The following is a 19,441-nucleotide window of genomic DNA, read 5'->3' on the forward strand; positions in this document are numbered from 1 at the left end:
CCATAATGAGTTTTAGGACTTTTTATCACCCTCCTCTCACCTGCCTCTGCAAAACCCTACCTTACCCTTTAGCTATCACCCTCTCCTCTCCCCATCCCCTCCAGCAAACACCAGGCAACCATCATTCTGCTTGCCATCTCTGTGGATTTGACTCTATTGGATTTTATTCCTTTTTAGGCCAAATATAGTCCTTTATTCCTTTTATATATAGTACTTTATTCCTTTTTAATGCCAAATCCTATTACATTGTATGAATTCATCAACTGATGAATGTTAATCATATTCATATGCCAAAATGCCTGACATAAACAACTTAGAGGTAGAAAATTTATTTTAGGTGACAGTTTTGAGGTTTTAGTCCATGATCAACTGAACCCATTGCTAGGGACCTGAGGTAAGACAGAACATCATGACAGAATACTGATCAGCTAATGGAAGCTGGGAAGTAGAGTGGAGGGGTCAGGGACAAGACATAGTTTCTAAGGCACACCCCTGTGACCTAGTTCCAACCTCCAATCTTGCCCAACTTACATACAGGTTCCACCTCTTCCCAGTAGTTGATTCAAATTATTAATTCATAAAATCGATTAATCCATTGATAAGGTTAGAACCCTCAAGATTTAATCACTTCTCAAAAACCCCACCTCTGGACACTGTTGCACTGGGGACCAAGCCATCTACACATGAGTTTTTAGTGGACATTCCAGATTCAATCCATAATAATGGATGGTTGAATTGTTTCTGCTCTTTGGCTATAATGGAAAATGATGTCTTGAATATATGTGTACATGTTTTTGTGGGGACATGTTTTCACTTCTCTTGGATATATGCCTAGGTGTAGAATTGCTAGGTCACATGGTAACTCTATTTAATTTTCTAAGGAACTCAGGACTATTTTCCAAAATGGCTGCATCATTTTAGATTCCCACCAGTAGCATGTTGGCCTTCTGCATCTGTGGGTTCTACATCTGTGAATTTAACCAAACCATGGATTGAAAAAATTTTTAAATTGCATCTTTTTTCTAGTCAGTAGTCCCTAAACAATATAGTATAACAACTATTTACGTAGCCTCTATGCCCTGAGGGGTAGATAAGTAATATAGAGATGATTTTAAATATACAGAGGGCTGTGAATAGATTTCATACAAACACTATGCCATTTTTATAAGATAGTTGAACATCCACAGATTTGGGTGTCCTGAGGGATCCTGGTACCAAATTCCCATGGATACTGAGGAATGACTGTGTCTAGTTTCTCCACGTCTCACATGTGGTAAACTTTTCAAAGGGAAAGAATATGTTTCGTAAACTTGATTTCGGTTCAGTAGACCTAGAAAAGTACTTTCTTCTAACAGTATGTTCTATTAAAAAATGTCCCTCATTCTCAAGGGTTGTTTGTGTTGTATTGGGAAGACACTTTGAGAAGGAAGGAAGAGGCGAGAAGAGCATTCGGTATCCAAATAAAAACACAACCTAAGAATATTTTTATAGTACTATCATTATACCAATAGGGATTTCTTGGGAAATGCAAATATACATTGCTTTGCATGGACAAGTTCATGTTATATAAAGGCAGCGACAAAGTATATAATCCTGTACAACAAGCAAGTTTTCTACAAGGCAAAAGAATTGAAGGAGAGCCAAGTGACTTAAGGAAACATAAAAATCTATTGAAGTAAGGAAGAAAAAGGAGGTAGACTAGAGCTGGCATACTAGGCAGGGCCTGGGAACATTTGGTGCATCTGAAGGGTGGTGTGGGGTGGGTGACAAGGGTATGGTTGGAGGACTTGAGGGAGAGGCTGGTGGCATTGCCTTCCTCTATTGCCATATTACCATGTTTCTGGAGATGAGATGATGTAGGAAAAGTGGAGAAAGTGCTAATTCTGAGAGAAGGGTGCAAAACTCATGATACACCATGAACTGAAGCTTACAAAGCCCTTGCATGAGTCAAACTCTGTCCAAGCACTTAATATACAAAACCCCAGTTTGAATCCTCCTAACAGGCCTATGGGTTAGGTGCAATTATTGTCCTCACTGTGCAGATGAGGAATCAAAGGCACACAGAGGTTAAGAAATTGCTCAGCTAATAAGTGTTGAATCCGAGCTTTGTGCTCTAGAGCCAGAGAGCCTCCTGGGGCCTTGCCCTAAATCACAGTGCTATCGTTCCTCCCTGTCTGTGTTTATTTTCTTCACCTGCATTGTTTGAGTACAACAATTAAAAGAACATTAACCACCCTGTGGTTGTAGTTTAAATGAAATCAATTTAAATAATTAGTCTGAGGCATTTGATTTAGTAACAGTTTTTAAATTAGTTGTAATGTAATGTAATGTAATATAGTATGCCAGGAGGTATATTGAGAATTGAGATAGAATGCAGGGACTTACAGACCACGTTAAGAAGATTCAACTTTATTCCAGAAGCATCCAGGTTTTTTAATTCTTGTTCTATTTTCAATTGACACAAAGTAACTATGTATTTATGGGGTATGATGTGCTGTACGTATATACATTGTATAATGATCAGATCAGAGTAACTACCATATTTATCACCTCTGACTTTTATCCTTTCTTTTTGATGAGAACATTCAAACTTTTCTCTTCAAGCTGTGTTGAAACCTACCATACGTTCTTGTTAACTGTGGTCACCTGCCATGCGATAGAGTGCCAGAACTGAGTCCTCCTGTCTAACTGTAACTTTGTCCCAGTTGACTAACCTCTGGCCATCCCCCCTCCCTCTTACCCTTTGAAGTCAAGTGGCCAATTCGTGCTTTGGAGGTATCCCTCTGCAGTGAGGGCTTGGGAGAGGAGGGAAGCAGAACTGGAGAGATAAAGACCAATCAAGGCTGTTCAAATGGTTTAGGTGAGAGATGAGAGGGATCAGAACTAACCAGAGTGGTGGAAATGGATAGAAGGGACAGAAGTAAGTCAAAGAAAAATAAAGGCATTACCTGGTGTTTTTTTGCGGGGGAGGGAGAGGAAAGAACCCTGTCAGTTACCCAGGATCCTGTTTGGGTCATAGGGCAGTTGGAGGTACAATTCACCAACATGGATCTTAATAAAATGGAATTTTACTGTAGTGAATATGGTTTCTTCGGGGAAAAAAAGTCTGACTCTCTCTCACTTTTCCACTTTGGCTCTTCTTTACAGTCCTCACTGTTTGCTTCCAGTCAAGGCCGCTTTCACCTTATCAGCTTTGTCATTCCTTTTGCAGAAGCGATGCCAGCAGTTTATACCTTTCAAACTTTAATTTATGGGCCGTCTACCCATGTCCCTCCGGGTCTTTTAAATAGGCAGCCTCTCTGTACAATTTCTTGGACCCATCACATTTCCCCAAGTGCTTGCAAATACACATTGCTCAAGGTGATAAATGACTTAACTAGAAATTGATGGCTAACTTGTCGAAACCCTCTTGTGATTCCAGGCTGCTCTGGCAGGAGGTACCACCATGATCATTGATTTTGCCATCCCTCAGAAAGGTGGCTCCCTCCTTGAGGCCTTCGAGACCTGGCGGAGCTGGGCTGACCCCAAAGTCTGCTGTGACTACAGCCTCCATGTGGCTGTGACGTGGTGGAGTGACCAGGTGAGGCACCTGGGTGCCAATTTGTTCCACTTGGTCCCCTTCTCCTTGGTGCGCACAAGAGAAAGAAACAGGTAGTGTCAAAAGGCAAGAATCTACTGGTGTCGGCTGCTTCCAGGGTGGCTGGAGAATTGAGGGAAGATTTTCCATTACACACTCTTGGGTACCTTTAAAATTCTGAATTCTGTGAAGAATTATTAATTTAAAAAACTAAAATAAAAAACGTATAAAGCCACTAAGATAAATCCTTTATGCTCATTCACGCAGCTTCTCCTAATATTTAATCCATGAATTATAAATATTTTAAATATAATTTGTAAAGTACTGATTTCTCTTTTTCTCAACTTCAACATTCCCAGAATCATTTATAGACAGTATTTTCCCACTGATTAGAGCTTCAATTTAAAGTACTTAGCTTCTGGAAAAAAAGTTAAGGAAATTCTATTTTTAGAATTCCTTCAAATCAGATGCCTCCCGTCCCTCTCTTGACACCTTGTTGAGAGAGGAGGAGCAGACTGGGGCCATTTCCCAGCCCTCTCCCTGCTGTTTCCTGACCCAGGCCCTTCCTGTACTGCTCTACTGATGCCACCCCTGGCAGCCATTCACAATAAAGTCTAACCAATCTTCCATACCCACTCATGGCTTAGGCCATGGCAGAAATGGTAGCAAGATTCAGACAGGAAAGACAGTTTTGAGAGCTGCTAAAATATGGTGGTTTTGCCTCATCCATTTGTGTGTGTGCCTTGAAAGAAACTTTTAACAGGGATTTAAATCCCAACTTGTTTTTCTGCATTAGACTTCATCAGGTATCTTTTTGTCTGAAAAGTTCACCATAATAACAACATTATCTGAGTAACTCAGGCCCCCACCTCTTCCCCCAAACTGGGCTTCAGATCCCAAGTTAATATAAAACAAGTAATCTATCTTTAACAGATAGTTCAACAAACATGATAGCAAGGTTTATAGTCCACAGCTAAAGTTGATTTTTCTCCAAAATTCCTTTCTAAATGATGCATTTTTTCTCTTTTATGCCTGTAAGGCACATCCTTCCTTCTTTCCTCCCTCCAGTTCTTATTTTATAAGATGGAGCAGAGATGATAGTGTTTGCCCTTATCAGACTCCTCATACTTTAATATGCAGAGGGATAAACTGTTGTTAAAATTCAGGTTCTGTTCACTTGCTATAACCAAGCTTCACAAACAGAATGACTTAAACAACAGAAATGTACATCTTCCCTTCCAGAGGAGGGAAGTCCAGGATCCAGCTGTCAGCCAGGTTGGTCCCTTCTGAGGACTCTGAGGGAGGCTCTGTTCCAGGCCTTTCTCCTGGGTCTCGTAGCTCACTGCAGTCTTCCGTGTTGCTTGTGAGGAAGCTTCACCGCAGTCTCTGCCTCCATCTTCACAGTGTGTTGTCCCTATGTGCAAGTCTGTGTCTGTTTCCTGTTTTTAAGGCCACCAATCATATGGGATTAGTGTTCATGCTAATGACTTCATCTTAACTAACATCTGCAATCACCCTCTTTCCAAATAAGGAGTTGGGATTCAACATATGAATTTGGGGGGCACACAAGTCAACCCATAACAGTAGTGCAGGATTGGGTGATCCTGAGACCTTGCATTTCTAGCAAGGTAATGCAGATGCTGCTGATTCGTGTACCACTTTTGGAGGAGTGAAGCTTAAACCTCTTTGCCTGAGAACAGTAGAATGGGACTTTCCATGCACATGGATGACAGGATGATTATCTTCCACTTCCATATCATCTACACCTTCTGTGTACATCTTCTCCTTCCTCCCTTTGAGAACTCATCCTATGGCTTTAGACTTGACCTCACTTAAGCTTCAAGTCCTTCTAGATCCGTGATTGCTCCTCATAGTGGCCACATGACTTCCTCCTAATCTTCCAGAATAATTTCCTCAGACTGGGAGATAGATGCAGAGAATTTATACCAAGTATAGAAATGAAGTACTTTGGGGAACACTATTAACTTTTTCATGATCTAAAATATCAGAACAGCAGCAATTCATCAGAAGAAATAGTGCATCAGGTGGGAGAAAGATCAAGGACTCACTGCACATTCCTGGAACTTAACTGTTCTCCTTATTTTACTTCTTTATTTCCTGAATGTAATTTTTTGAAGAATGTTGAAACTATTCAAGGGTGCAATGTTGTTGTTGTTGTTCCCTTGTTAGGTTAAAGAAGAAATGAAAGTCCTTGCCAGAGACAAAGGTGTCAATTCTTTCAAGATGTTTATGGCCTATAGAGATTTGTACATGGTGGGAGACAAGGAGCTGTATGCAGCCTTCTCTCAGTGCAAGGAAATCGGTGCAGTTGCTCAGGTCCATGCAGAAAATGGAGACTTAATTGCAGAGGTAAGCATTTGTATTCCAACCCTTCTACAGAAATAAAAGCAGCCATAACTTAGGTGAAGATGATTACGTAAGAAGTAAACTCATTCGCTGCAGTGGAGGACACAGGACAGGACAGAGACAGATTTTCTGTGACTCACAATTACTTGACCTGGTTACTTGAGCCCCTGTGCTGAGTTTTATTCAGCTGGTGTGCATACTTCTATGAGGACTTCCCTTTTTCAAAACAGCTACCTGTATTAGATACCAACCATGTGCTATTATAAATATGTAAGTAGGTTTCCCTGTGTCCCTTAGTACTGGTTTTGTGTTTTTTATTTTTTGTTTTATTAGTAGCTTGGGCTGCAGGGTTCCAATTCTAAAGCATGGACAGCATGGGTGTAATCTGATGACTTAAGCAGTGTATTAGATAGCTTTTTAAAACTCTACTCTTTTCAGAAACTGGGAATTAAAATGTGCTCTGGAGGAATCTGGATGATATTTATTTCTCATGTTAGTTCCATTATTAATGCCCAAAGGGTACACTATCTGCAAGATTTAAAGAGCTGTCTCTTACCCTTTATATTAGCAGAATATTTTTTTCTCCCCAGGCTCAGCTCCCATTACAGTGAGTGAGATTGAGGCTCAGTGGCCAGGAGGCAGTAGGAATAATGAGAAGAGGGCATGAGCTGTAAAATCAAACAGAACCAGGGTTTAAATTTGACTCCTCCATTTCCTGGCTACGTGACATAAGTGAGTCATTTTACCACTTTACGTCTTGACTTTTTGCCTTTTTTTTTGTGAGGAAGAAATAAAATTTTGGAGTCAAGAAATAACTGGTCCAACATCATTTAGTGGGTTGGGTTAGGGAGACAACGAAGACTATGATTCAGTAAAAAATAAAATGAAACTAATCACACAATACATTATAATGAGTCACTTCAACAAAGATCTATAATATTTGGTTTTGTTTGAATCAATATCCTGTCTTTAAATATGGACATCGCTTTTCAAAGAGTGTAAATTAGAACTAATCTCATATTTTTTTTAACTTTTCAATCAAAAGAACTTGATGGTGAAATTCTGCATATGAAGAATTAACATATGCTATGGGTATACTGAAGTTATTTTTACCAAGCATGTGCACTGTATACACATGTGCACAAATATTTACACACACACACACACACACACACTCTTTTACACCCTTACACAAACACCACACACACACACACACACACACACACCTGTATACTTAGCACTTCTAAAAAAGTCTGAGTACCTTTAATTTATGATAAAGCAACTATATTTGGTGTTGGAAACCTTCGTGCTGTCTTTTTGCTTTCTTGTTTGCTTTTTAGGGGGCAAAGAAGATGCTGGCACTGGGGATAACTGGCCCTGAGGGCCACGAGCTGTGCCGACCAGAAGCAGTGGAGGCAGAGGCCACGCTGAGAGCCATCACCATAGCCAGCGCTGTGAACTGCCCTCTCTACGTGGTGCATGTGATGAGCAAATCTGCAGCCAAGGTGATAGCAGATGCACGGAGAGATGGTAATTCCTGAATAAAACCACCCTTCAACTCAGTATTAGCTGTAGAGGGGGATGAAATACCTGTAGCCTCTGCTTTTGCTTATGGGAAGAGTTGCATGTAAATTCCCACAACATTTTTTCCTCCCTCTTAATTTCATCCTGTCTGTCCTTATTTCATCCTTACACATGTCTAATTTTTTTTCTTCTTTCACTCCTCTTCGTGGCTGCCTGTCTTCCTTCAGGTTATTTCTTTCTTATCTTTGGGACCTCAAACTGTTTCTTTTAGTTCTGCCACATCATGAGCAACTGTATTTTAATGTGACGGCCACATGCAAAGTTCGCCAGTTAATTTGAAAAAGGCTTCCTCACCTCTTAGGCATCTCCACTCATCCTCCCAGCATCTGAATCAGGCCAGTGCAGGGTGCATAGTGCATGCCCCAGATTTTTCTTTTGAATTGAATTGATTTGTCTAATAGCAACTTGAGTGTTGGGAGTAATGAAAGCAATTATCTATTACGAATAGTATTTTTAATGATGATTATTTTAATATTTTAAAACCAAAGTTATTTTTACCCCAAATTATGTTTTTGCCTCTGTTTTCTAGTTTAACCAGGCTTGTAAATAGTCATCCTAAAATAAATGGAAAATCTCCTATTTGTGTTAAGAGTGGGGCCAAGGAATAATTTCATTCATTGCAAGTCCTGGTAAAGGAAGGATGAAAAACAGACGTTGTGCATTTTATTCAGGCCTTGCTGTGTTGTGCTACAACTTCTATCACCTCACCTTTAGAAACAGAGACGAATCATTCTGGTAGACTTTTCCCCCCTCTGAAACTGGCTACATAGTTCATGTGCATTATAGAAACTATGAAAATGGATTTGGTGTGTATACAATTGGTACTAACAAAAATTTTATTAAAATTGCTTCTTGCTGCAAGAAGTTTCAGTAAGGATTTTGTGAGCCATAGGCACTGGTTAAAATGCAACCAGTCAGCACTTGTGTAAGAGTGAGCTTAATTTCACACAAGCATTAATAAGGTCTTGGTCCCAACTATTTCTGATTGCTTCCTCTCCCACATCTCACGTGGGACAGAATTGCAGTATCAAAGCAGCCCTTAAAAGAAAATGCTGCATTTATAGTATTAGGTTTCCCCCCACCAGGTGGCGCTGTTGCCAACTCTATGAAATTGGTATGGTTTCCACTGTGAACCGAGCAAAGTTTGTAATGTCAGAATATGATTTAGGGAACAGTAAAGCCAGCAGAAATGGTCAATCCTAACCCACCAGCAAGGTACAATTTTGACAGTTCTGTTAGGAAGCAGTTTCTTGTCCTTGTGTATTTATTTGATAATGGGATGTAATTCCATTAGAATCAGAGTAAAGATCTGAGGAGAATTTTAGACTATAGATTGTAGAAAACTAATAAACTTAAGTATGAACATTTTAATTTTATTTTAAATTAGTTTTAATTTCAATTTTATTTCAAATAGTCAAAACATTTATATGGTCCAAAAGTCAAAATTATATTTAAAAAAATATTGAAGGATGTCTTATTTTCTTCTCTAATTCCTTCTCATATCCCATAAGTAATTTTTTGGTTAATTTATATTTACAGTTTATCTTTACAAAATAAAAATATATGTATATTCTGATTACCTCATCTTTCCTACATAAAATGGATTATACTATACATAGCATTTTATACCTTGCATTTTCTTCCCTCATTTGAAAATATGTCCCGAAGTTCAGCCCTCTTTAGGTGTGGAGATTTTTCTAATTCTCTTTTACAGGCACAGAGTATATCACTGTATTTATTCAACTAGTCACTTCTTGATAGACACTCAAGTAGATTCCAGTTTTTAGCTATTATAAATAAAATCACAATATTGTCTTATGCATATGTTATTTCATGTTTGTGGACAGTGAATTACTTTCCTATTGCTTCTGTAATAAATGACCACAAACTTGGTGGACTGAAATAATAAAAATTTATTAACTTACAATTCTAAAAGTCTGAAGTCTGAAATAGATCTCCCTGGACTAATGTCAGGGTGTCTGCAGGGCTGTGTTCCCTTCCAGAGGCCCTAGTTCTCCTTTCCTTGCCCTTTGCAACATCCAGAGCTGCCCACACTCCTTGGCTCATGGCCCCTTCCTCCATCTTCAAAGCCAGTCAACAGTGGGTTGAGCCCTTCTCACATCCCTTTATTCTGACCTCCTGTTTTGCCTTCTTTCTTTTACACTTTAAGGATCCTCAGTTTGCATTGAACCCACTCTATTAATTCAAGATCATCTCCCCATCTAAGGTTCTTAATTCAGTCACATCTGTGAAGTCTCTTTTGCCACATAAAGCAACATATTCATATGCTGTGAGAATTGGGATATGGACATCTTTAGGGATCCATTATTCTGCCTAATGCAGAAGGATATCTTCAGGGTAGATTCCCAGAGGTAGGGCTGTTGGTTTAAAAGGTAAAGGTATATTGTAATATTTTAGATATTGCTAAATTCCTTTCCCAAGGGATTATAAATACAGAATATTTAAATGTTACCTCAAATGTTATTGTTAAGTCAGATTTATTGTCGTAGTATTTGCGAAAATACCCTATTGCCCAGTTGTTGAAGAGGGAGTGGAGCCCAAAATAAAAAGCACGAGAGATTCCCCACCCTTGCATGTACCCTTGCAGTAAATAAGGCATGTGACCAAGAGGAACCAGAAGGGAGAGCATGTTGGAAATTAAGAGTCAAGCTGTTCACATGGTAACTGCATCAGCAAACCCAAGGGCAGACCTCTGGGGAGTGTAGAGGGACCAGAGAGGGTGGACCACACTGACCTTTTGTGAAAGATTCAGCCACCCTGTGCACATTCATGTATTATCTAACATAACGTCTAAACACAAAAGAGTAATATAGACCTATTAATGGTTATCTTAAGTGAGAAATAATTCAGTCTTACAGGTTTATAATATGAACGTTCCCCATTTGTAAATAGCTTTGCCAGTCCATTGTATCTTCTAGGACTTTGACACTCTCAGTGGGTGCCTAGAACGCAGCATTGGCATTGTCTGGGAGAATGTTGGCCCCCATCCCAGGCCCACTGACTCAATATGCACTTTTAACTGAAACCCCTGGTGACTCATATGCATATTAAAGTCAGAATCCTGTTTCAGAAGGCACAAAGGATATTCAATTATTGATTGCCTCTATTGTAATAGCCTAGAAATACAATGCTATTAAATTTGATTTTATTGTTCCATTGCCAACAATACACTCAGAAAAGAGGGAACATGATTTTAACAACTAACATTGTGGAGTATTTAATATGTTCCTGGCACATAGTAGTATTTTAATATCTTTTATTTCATCTCAGGTTTGACTCTATATTATCTTATCAGTGCATTTTCATGTATATTATTATTTTTAATTGTCATAATAATGTTTCAAGCTCAATTTTATCACTATTTTGTGACCGGTGAAGCTGAGGCTTGGGAAAGATGATTGGTAAATTTAGCTGAAGATCACATTATCAGTAAGTGCTAAATCTAGAACTCAAGCCCAAGTTCATCATCCCAAAACCAAACTTTTTTGTTATTCTTCATCCTATTCAAGGAGAAGCTGGTCTGCAGTTGAGGAAATGCAGATATCTAGTTTAAATTTAATTGACTTGGAGATTAAAAAGATCAAGTGGTTTTTGTTTTTTGGCATTATGTTTTAAAATTTTATTGAAGGCATCATCACCATCTTGTTATTTTTATAATTATTAAAAGTATGAAACTGCCAAGAATGGAAATGATAAAGTATTCAATGGAAAGTAAACACCTCTTATCCTTCTTAGTTCACTCTTTGGAGCCAGCAATTTCATCATCTCTCTTTTAGTTTGGTGATTGTCTCCAAAATTCTAAACTCTAAATATGTAAGCAGTGATTTGTAATTTCTTACAGTATCACCTGGCTTTCAGCAGTGGAAAATGAGTAATTTATGTAAATCTCGCCCCTTGAGAGGTCACTTCAATTGGTGGACTTAAATTTATGTGCTTTGGCCATTGCTTTTAGTTTATCTTCTTTCTCCACCAGGAGGAAGAAGGAGCTGAGAGGCCCTGGGTGAACTTTGCTGCCTCTGACCTTCACCCACTGCAGGCCCCCTTCCCGTGGACAGGGTGCTCAGCAGTTGGAGTTCTCTGTAACTGGAGTCGCATGGCCAGGCTTTGTCTGTAGGTTAAGTCTAGACTTTAGAACTGTTCACAGTATAGGATTGTGGAAAAATTCTTCTCCGTAGAAACAGTTAGAAGAGACCTTGAAAACAATTTATATCACCAAGCCACTGCAACTTAGTGTTATTCAAATTAACTGCTGGAGAAGCAATTTCCAGGAGTCAGAGTCGAGTGGATTTTCTTCCCTTCAGTGAGGCTCAAAAGCACGCCTCCTTTTAGCTTGCTGCATCTTCAGACCACTACTGTCTTGTAAAGTTTTTTGTTTTACCTGGAATTTTTCAGTTAGTTCTTTTTAAAATAGGTTGAGAAAAGAAGCAATGGCCTTCTTTATAACATCACCAAGAGTCTCCAGCTTCTCCGCGCTTTCCACTGAGCGCCATGGGCTCTTCTTGCAGAGATTGATTTTGTGAGAACAAAAGGAATTTTTTGAAAGTTGCATGTTTGATAGTTGTATTCAAAGCCTGCTATAGAGATGTCATCCTAAGATACTCTAGGCTCAATATCTGGTTTCTCATATCACCCCTTTTCTTGAATTACATTGAAGAGTCTCAGGTCATTTTTTTTTTTTTTTTTTTTTAAGGAAAAGTGTATAGGAGGTAAATTTTCTTTTTCTTTTTTTTTCTTTTGCAGGCACTTTTTTTGATTCCTTCTCAAGTTCATTTGGTGATTTGAATGGGCATAGAGTTCCAATTTCAGAATGATTTCTTCTGAATTATCAAGATACAATTTCATTCTTTTCTGGTATCAAGTGGTTATTGATGAACAAGCAAATGCAAATGAGGTTTTTGTTCTTTTGTCACTAACTTTCTTCACCATCTGGAAAATTATATTTTTTCTTCATCATAAAAGTCTAGAAAATTAATTAAGAATGGCAGTGGACTTTTTAAAAATTCACCTTGGTGTTCAAAGGCCTGTTTTAATCTGAAGACATCTTCGATTCTGAAAACTTTCCTTCTTTTATTCCCTCCACATTCATCTTTGCTTCCTTTTCCTGGAACTCCTCCATCGTCCTCCATGTCCTTTCACTATTTTTACCTTTAGGGAAAGAACTTTAATTTTTTGCTCTCCAGTTTAGGAAATGGTTTTGTTTATTCTCTTTGCCCTTCTAATGGACTTTTATCTTGGTAATCCAAGAAAACTTTCTTGTCCCTTGATGACTCCTTTTTTTCCATGGCTGCATCTTCTTTTTTGTTCTTGTTTGTTAATGCAAGCAGTGTTTTCTTGACCTCTCTGAGGATACTAATGAGTTATCTCTGTTTCTTTCTGAGTCAAGTTTTCAGTTTAAAAAATGTTTTGGTTCACCCTTTTTTGTGTTATTTATGTCAGGTGACCCTTGGCTGTCCTTGTGTGGAACTGGACAGGCCATGCAAATAGCGTGGGGAGTGGACGTGGCTTTCCCCTGACACAGAGAGATCTGTTTTCTAAATGAGTGCTGTGGATGGCAGCGGAGTGTGGTACCTGATGAGCTTAAGCTTAGATGTGGGAGCTTTACTTGGTGGCACTAGATGCCATCAGAAGCCTTGTCTCACACATAGTGGTGAGGGTCAGAGCTGACTGGTCCACTCTTCCCTCCCTTCACCAGCCCCTCTCACCCCAGGAAGATGCTCCCATGACTTCTTCTGCTCCTTTGAGACCCAGCTGTCCCTTCAACATTTTCCTCATTATTTATGCCATCCCATCTGCTTTCCATCTTCCTGAAGTCTGTCAAAAGCTCTGGTCAGCACAGTCTGTCTCCACACTTGTGTAACTCTGGATTTCTTCTCTCTGTACCTCTTTCCCAGGGTGCTGATGTGAGCTGGGAAGGAAGCAAGTTCAGTCCTTAACTTTAATGCAAAACCTGAGCCTTTCTTGTGCTCACCTATTGATATTTTCTTCTAGAATTCAGCACCTGTAATGAGTGAAAAGCAGGTTACAGAAAAAGGCATAAAACTTTCAAGTTCCAGCCATCCAAAGGTCGCCTTTGACCATTGAAAGGTCTGTTTCATGCTTTTCTTTCTCAGTCTAAGTTGAGCAACTGGAACTCAACGCACTGGTACTTCCCACTTACCTTTCTTACATGAAGTCACTTGTGCGAAAGCGAATTGAGGACATCAAAAGTGTGTGGCCTTTTCTCCCAGGAGCAGTCTGCCTGCTTGACCCAGAGCTCAAGGGTAAAGTCATGTTGCATTTAGAAGTTCTGGTCTCTGCAGCCCAGATTGCATTTCTCTTTAGTCTAGTCTTTGTCCAAAGAGTATGTGTGCCAATGTGAGTCATTGCCTAGTGACACTCTTTATTTTGATCTGGATAGCTTTGGTTATATGTGCTCCTTTTCAACCACAGTATTGCATGTAGGATGATTAATGGTCTTTTAGAAAATACACTTGTCACTTTTCCCCCAACCTCCCAATAGAACTTGTGTACATAGAGATTCACAGTTTTGCTGGTGCTCTGTTTAGAGCGATGGTGATTTCTCTCAGCAGCTAAACTTGATGTTCTACTTCTATACACCTGTTATAGTTTGTTTTCCATTTATGATTGAGATTTTCAATGTATTTCCCACACATGCCCCGTTCAACTTGTCTTAATGAAGTTCAACTTTATTTTATATCCAAGATCTTATTTTCAGGGTGTAAGTATGATTCTCATTTGAACTTACTAATAAATTTTTTTCTTTATACTATTTAAAGAAAATAAGTCACCAGGGCTGAGGTTGTAGCTGAATGGTAGAGCACTTGCCTAGCATGTGTGAGTCCCTAGGTTCAATCTCCAGTACTGCAAAAAAAAGAAAGAAAAGTTACTGGACACCAAGTGTATGCTAAAACTGCTCTAGACACTGGATTTGCAAGCTGGATTATGATTATTTTAGTTTTCAAGGAGTTCACGGTGAACTGGGCTACTTTGTACTTAGTTTGTTGTTTATTTATTTGATTGTTGTTTGTTTGATTTGGTTGTGTTATGTTTGATTTTGGTTTTCCTATAGTAGAAAGCTTTACTTTCCAAGTTTATTGTTATAAAGAACGAAGTTCTCTTACACAGAGGTTTTAGATTTCCTGTTTTACGTCTTATTTCAACTTTGTCCTCCGTAAAATCCTTTTATGTTTAAAAGATGGGGAGAAAGTTCCACACAGTGGCCTTACTCTCCCCAAGTGGTCATACTGACCATTGCTTCTTAGTGCTAAATGAGAGCAAATCAAATTCTTTTTGCACATGTACAATGTGCTGATGTTCTATAACCAGGGCCACAGAAAGGATGCTGTGTAGCAGCGATGAGGTAGATTTGAATCTTATCCTTTCTTTTTCCTTTCTTCCTCTTGAACATCTAAACACCCAACTCTCTTTTACTTGGAACATGATTTATCTTGTATTCAATTGTAAAACAGTTTTTTTAAAAGTTTTTCAAAAAATGGAATTGTGTGGCCAGTAAGGAAAATATCATTTGTGGAATGCACCAGTTTGCTGCAGCTGCTATAACAAAGAACCATAGACCAGGTAGCTTAAAGAACAGAAATGTTATTTTCTCACAGATCTGGCGTTTAGAAGTCTGAGATGGAGGTGTCAGCTGGGTCCATTCCTTCTGAAGGTTGTTAAGGAAAGTGTGTTCCAGGCCACTGTCCTTGACTTATAAATGGCCATCTGTATCTTCATGTTATCTTCTTTCTGGAATTTCCTCATCCTATAAGGACCCCAGTCTTATTGGGTTGGAGTCCATCCTAATTACCTTCATCACCTCTATAAAGACTTTATTTCCAAATATTGTGAGATCTTCAACATGTTAAAGTTTTCAGGGGACACAATTCAGCTTATAATATGAAGTGACTATAGGAGTCTAGGCACATGGCAGGTACTTTCATATACATTAATTTATTTGACCTGCACAAAACTAAACTACCATACTAGAAGGACATTGTGAACCTATTTCATAGATGCAAAGAACAGACTATAAGTATGGCCATCTTGCACAAAGCTAAAAGTAGCAAAAGTAGGATTTGAACCTAATTCTGTCTGATCTGCTCTACCCTGCTGCTTGTAGGTATTTCTCTTCTCGATTATTTCCTTTCTTTGTAAAAGTAATATTTTTAATTCACAGTAGAGCCCAGGAAAGTTTCACCCTGTTGTTTAAGCTAGGAAAATTAATTTTTGTAAGTGTGCTTGGCTTCCTATTTGGTAGCCAATATTTCTGCTGCTGGTACTTATACAACTTCCCTGCCATCTTTCAACCTGTACATATCCTGTAACTCAGTAAAGTGTTGCTCACAGATCCACACAAGGTTTTAACATCCATTCTATCACCTTCATCTCATAATCTGGTTGGCTGGTTCAGGGGGAGTTTGGACGGGTTTGACGTGCTTCATTATTTGGAAATCTTTAGAATCTCTCAGAGGGTGAAATGACTTTTAGTGGGAGAGTGCATCATAAGTGTAGAGTCTTTTTTGGTTTTGAGCCAGAGGATGGAGGAAGTAGGTGAGCACATCTGTGGGTAGACAGGGTCCAACCTCATGTGAGACTTGTGCAGGCAGTGGGAGGAGATTAATGATGAAGATGTCTCTCTCTCCCAGGAGTTGTTGGAACTATCTGGTTGCTAATGTAATCAGAAAAGTACCAGACTAAGGACAGGTAGAGAGTTTTTCATTTACAACCTGCCATGTAGTAAATGAAAGCAGTAAGTGAAATTGGAAAATTGCTCAGCCTCATCCACAAACAGCTTGTAGTGGACTCAAACATTTAAAAATGCATGCTCTTTACCAATGACACTTTTCTTAATAATGTGGTACATATGATCTGATATCAGAAGAGGAGGATTTTTAATTCTGGCTGTACCACTAACTACCAATATGGTCTCAGGTAAATTAATGTCTCATTGAGTGTCAATTTCTTCATCTGTCACCCAGCAAGAGGGTTGCTGCAAGGGTCAAATTAGATGGTGTGGGAGAGCTTTGCAGGCTGTAGAGTGCTATACAGATGCTAGCTATTTTTATTATTCCTTTATTTTTTGCCCAAATCTATCAGAACCCATGATTATGCTGAATTGTCTAGTTTGATTCTCCAGTTTATGGATTTTCCAGGCCCCTTTTCATTTCTTACATGCTTATTAGTCCCTCGAAAATGTTTTAAAATCATTGTGAAATAGGGTAGAGAGCAGTTAGGAATTTTTACTTTTTAATGTTTCCTGCATATTTATAGACACTTAATGGGGAGAAAATTGGGAGGGGGTACACAGTTAACAAAGACTTCATATATACTCAAAAAGTGGCCTATCACATTTTAAAGGAGCTAAGCCCTTCCAAGGAAATTACTGTCATCTGGTTTCAAAACAGTCCTGGCAGACTCCCGGTAGATGCTGACACTTTTAATTTTTCCTGAGAGCTATTAAAATGGTAGAAGTTTTGGAACTGCGTTCCCATATCACCGTGATGTGCCAAGTGATTGAATAGAACGTGTGATAAGGATCTTGCCTCAATGATGAAGCACCACAGAAAATCCTGAGTTGGCAACTCCAAAATGATTGCCAATCAAGTTTCAGAGTTCTCGTTGTCCAAGCTTCTGGAAGAAGTTCTTTCCTACTAGGAAGTTTTCTTTGAACTTGCAAATAAAAGGTCGTATCTGTCTTGCTTTTTCTCTGGTAGTAGTACGTTACCTCTTCATTCACTAGAAATGATCGCTGCTTATGCTACAGGCCCGAAAGAGATGCTAGTGGTGTTTCCCCTTTCTGGAGGAGGGTAATCAGGACCTGGAGCAGGATGGGATTCATCTAAGTGTGTGCATCTTGAAAGCAAACCATCTATGCTCTGGCTGTTCCTGGAGGATTACTTTTATTGACCACGGCTTGATACTTGGTTACTCTGGTGAACTTCTTAGGTTTCAGCAAGTCTAGCTTCTGTGGTTTTATAATTTCCTAGACTGGTTAGAGGAAGATGGCTAGATTGGGGGAGAAAGGATCTGTGAAATAATAGGGTGTTACATCCCCACTTAATATGACTCAGGCAGCTAGTGGCCATCGACCGTCAGTACTCTCTAGGGAAATCAGTTAATTTCAGTTATATATCAGGATTGTAACTAAAATTTGGCATCTGATTAACCAGAGTGAACTCATTTGGTATGCCAGTGTCTCCTTACTGCGCACTCCTTTTTTTGATTGCTTGCATATGATGAGGCTGAAGCCAGAGAATCTATTATTCTGACAAATGCTAATCAGAGTTAGGATTCTGATTTTAAATTCAAATTCATTGTGCACTATTAAGTTTTCTAACATTGTGTGCTTTTGATGGACTCATTTGCATGATTTTTAAAATATGCATTTCAGGCTATAATTTTATTATATGAGTGTTCTTTTACTTAATATAAGATTTTTGGAGAGCTTTTTTTAGGGTATGAAAAGATTAACAATCTATTTGCAGCAGCAATGTACTGTGATTGAACTCCATATGACCTATTTTAATCATTATCTGTCCTCTGGCTGGTAGATCCTAAGTTAGGACTACTGGAATACTAATGAGTGTGTTCAAATCCTACTCCTCTGCCTCATCTATGTGGACTGTATATAAAATGACTATAGAGAAGCACATAACCCCATAACTTTATCATCACGTTTCACTGGAAATTATAACAGCATTTTCCTGATAGAATTTTTGGGAAAATTCCATTAGAAATGGCACATGTATAAGCCAGCCTTTGCAAGGTGTGCTGCAGTAACAATGCATCTAAAATAGGAATGGCTGACAACTAGAGATTTACTTCTCATTCGTATTCATGTCCATCGTGGGTTGGCTTTGCCTCTGCTCCATAGTCTTTTCATTCTGGAACAGCCCCTACTGCTGTCATGACAGAGGAAAAATGGGAATGGAAGAACCCCAAGACATTTTTAGTTTTTACTTGGAAGTAGCACATTTTATTTCCATTCATATCTAATTGGCCAAAGTAAGTCAGGTGGTCAAGCCTGGTATCAGGTGAGTGGGGAGAAAAATCTATTCTACCATTCAGTGCAGTTACTAGTGCATAGTAAATGCTCAATGAACTTTTTTTGTTACCTTTAAATCTGTTCCCAAAAGTAAATTATAGTTTGGGATTCTGTTACGCTATTGATATTTTCCTCTGCTAGCTAGGACAGAGAATACTAATATTTGTGTGTTTGTCATATGGCTCTTTTAAAAGCAAATTAAGGTGCAGAATGCTTCCTTTGAACTTTTCAGGGAAGGTGGTCTATGGAGAGCCCATAGCAGCGAGTCTGGGCACTGATGGCACACACTACTGGAATAAAGAATGGCACCATGCAGCCCACCACGTCATGGGTCCACCTCTGCGACCAGACCCTTCGACTCCTGGCTTTCTCATGAATCTATTGGCTAAGTAATCATTGTACAGATGACTGTGAAGTGTTTTGCCAGAAGAAGTTATTCTACAAGTCTCAGGTTTGGGTGAAGGAGAGCTAGTCTTAAATCTGGAGCTTCCATGGAACTTCCAGTATTCTGTTCTCCCTGACCTGACAGATTCTGGGCACTTCCCTACCTGGAGAACAAAATCACTGGCTTAATTATATTATGATATGTTGTCAAAATCTCTCCTGGAGATAGAGAAAGCTGATTATTTTTACTGAAATTTTACTTCTGATTTTTCCCCATCTCTTGTTACCCAGAACCCAGATTGTTTATTATGCATCTCACTGCCTCAGTGCTGTGGATTGAACCCAGAGCATTCCACATGCTAGGCAAGAGCTCTGCCACAGAGCTACAGCCAAGCCCTATGCTTCATTTTTATTAGAATATCCTTGAATTTTTTTCTATGCTGACGTAATCGAGGTCCTGGATT

The 19,441-nt window shown here is 39.0% G+C and overlaps 1 protein-coding gene across 3 annotated transcripts in view; it reads left to right on the plus strand.

Annotated features, from left to right (window-relative positions):
• Positions 1-19,441, plus strand: part of Dpys (dihydropyrimidinase) — a 76,355-nt gene that overhangs the window by 10,916 nt on the left and 45,998 nt on the right. For all 3 annotated transcript variants that reach the window (XM_047565579.1, XM_047565589.1, XM_047565594.1), the window contains exons 2-5: positions 3,422-3,580; positions 5,768-5,947; positions 7,285-7,474; positions 18,826-18,982. In XM_047565579.1, coding sequence (XP_047421535.1) covers positions 3,422-3,580; positions 5,768-5,947; positions 7,285-7,474; positions 18,826-18,982 — 686 coding nt within the window. The remainder of the gene's footprint in view (positions 1-3,421; positions 3,581-5,767; positions 5,948-7,284; positions 7,475-18,825; positions 18,983-19,441) is intronic.

This window comes from Sciurus carolinensis, chromosome 1 (genome assembly GCF_902686445.1).
Source record: "Sciurus carolinensis chromosome 1, mSciCar1.2, whole genome shotgun sequence".
NCBI classification, from domain to species: domain Eukaryota; kingdom Metazoa; phylum Chordata; class Mammalia; order Rodentia; family Sciuridae; genus Sciurus; species Sciurus carolinensis.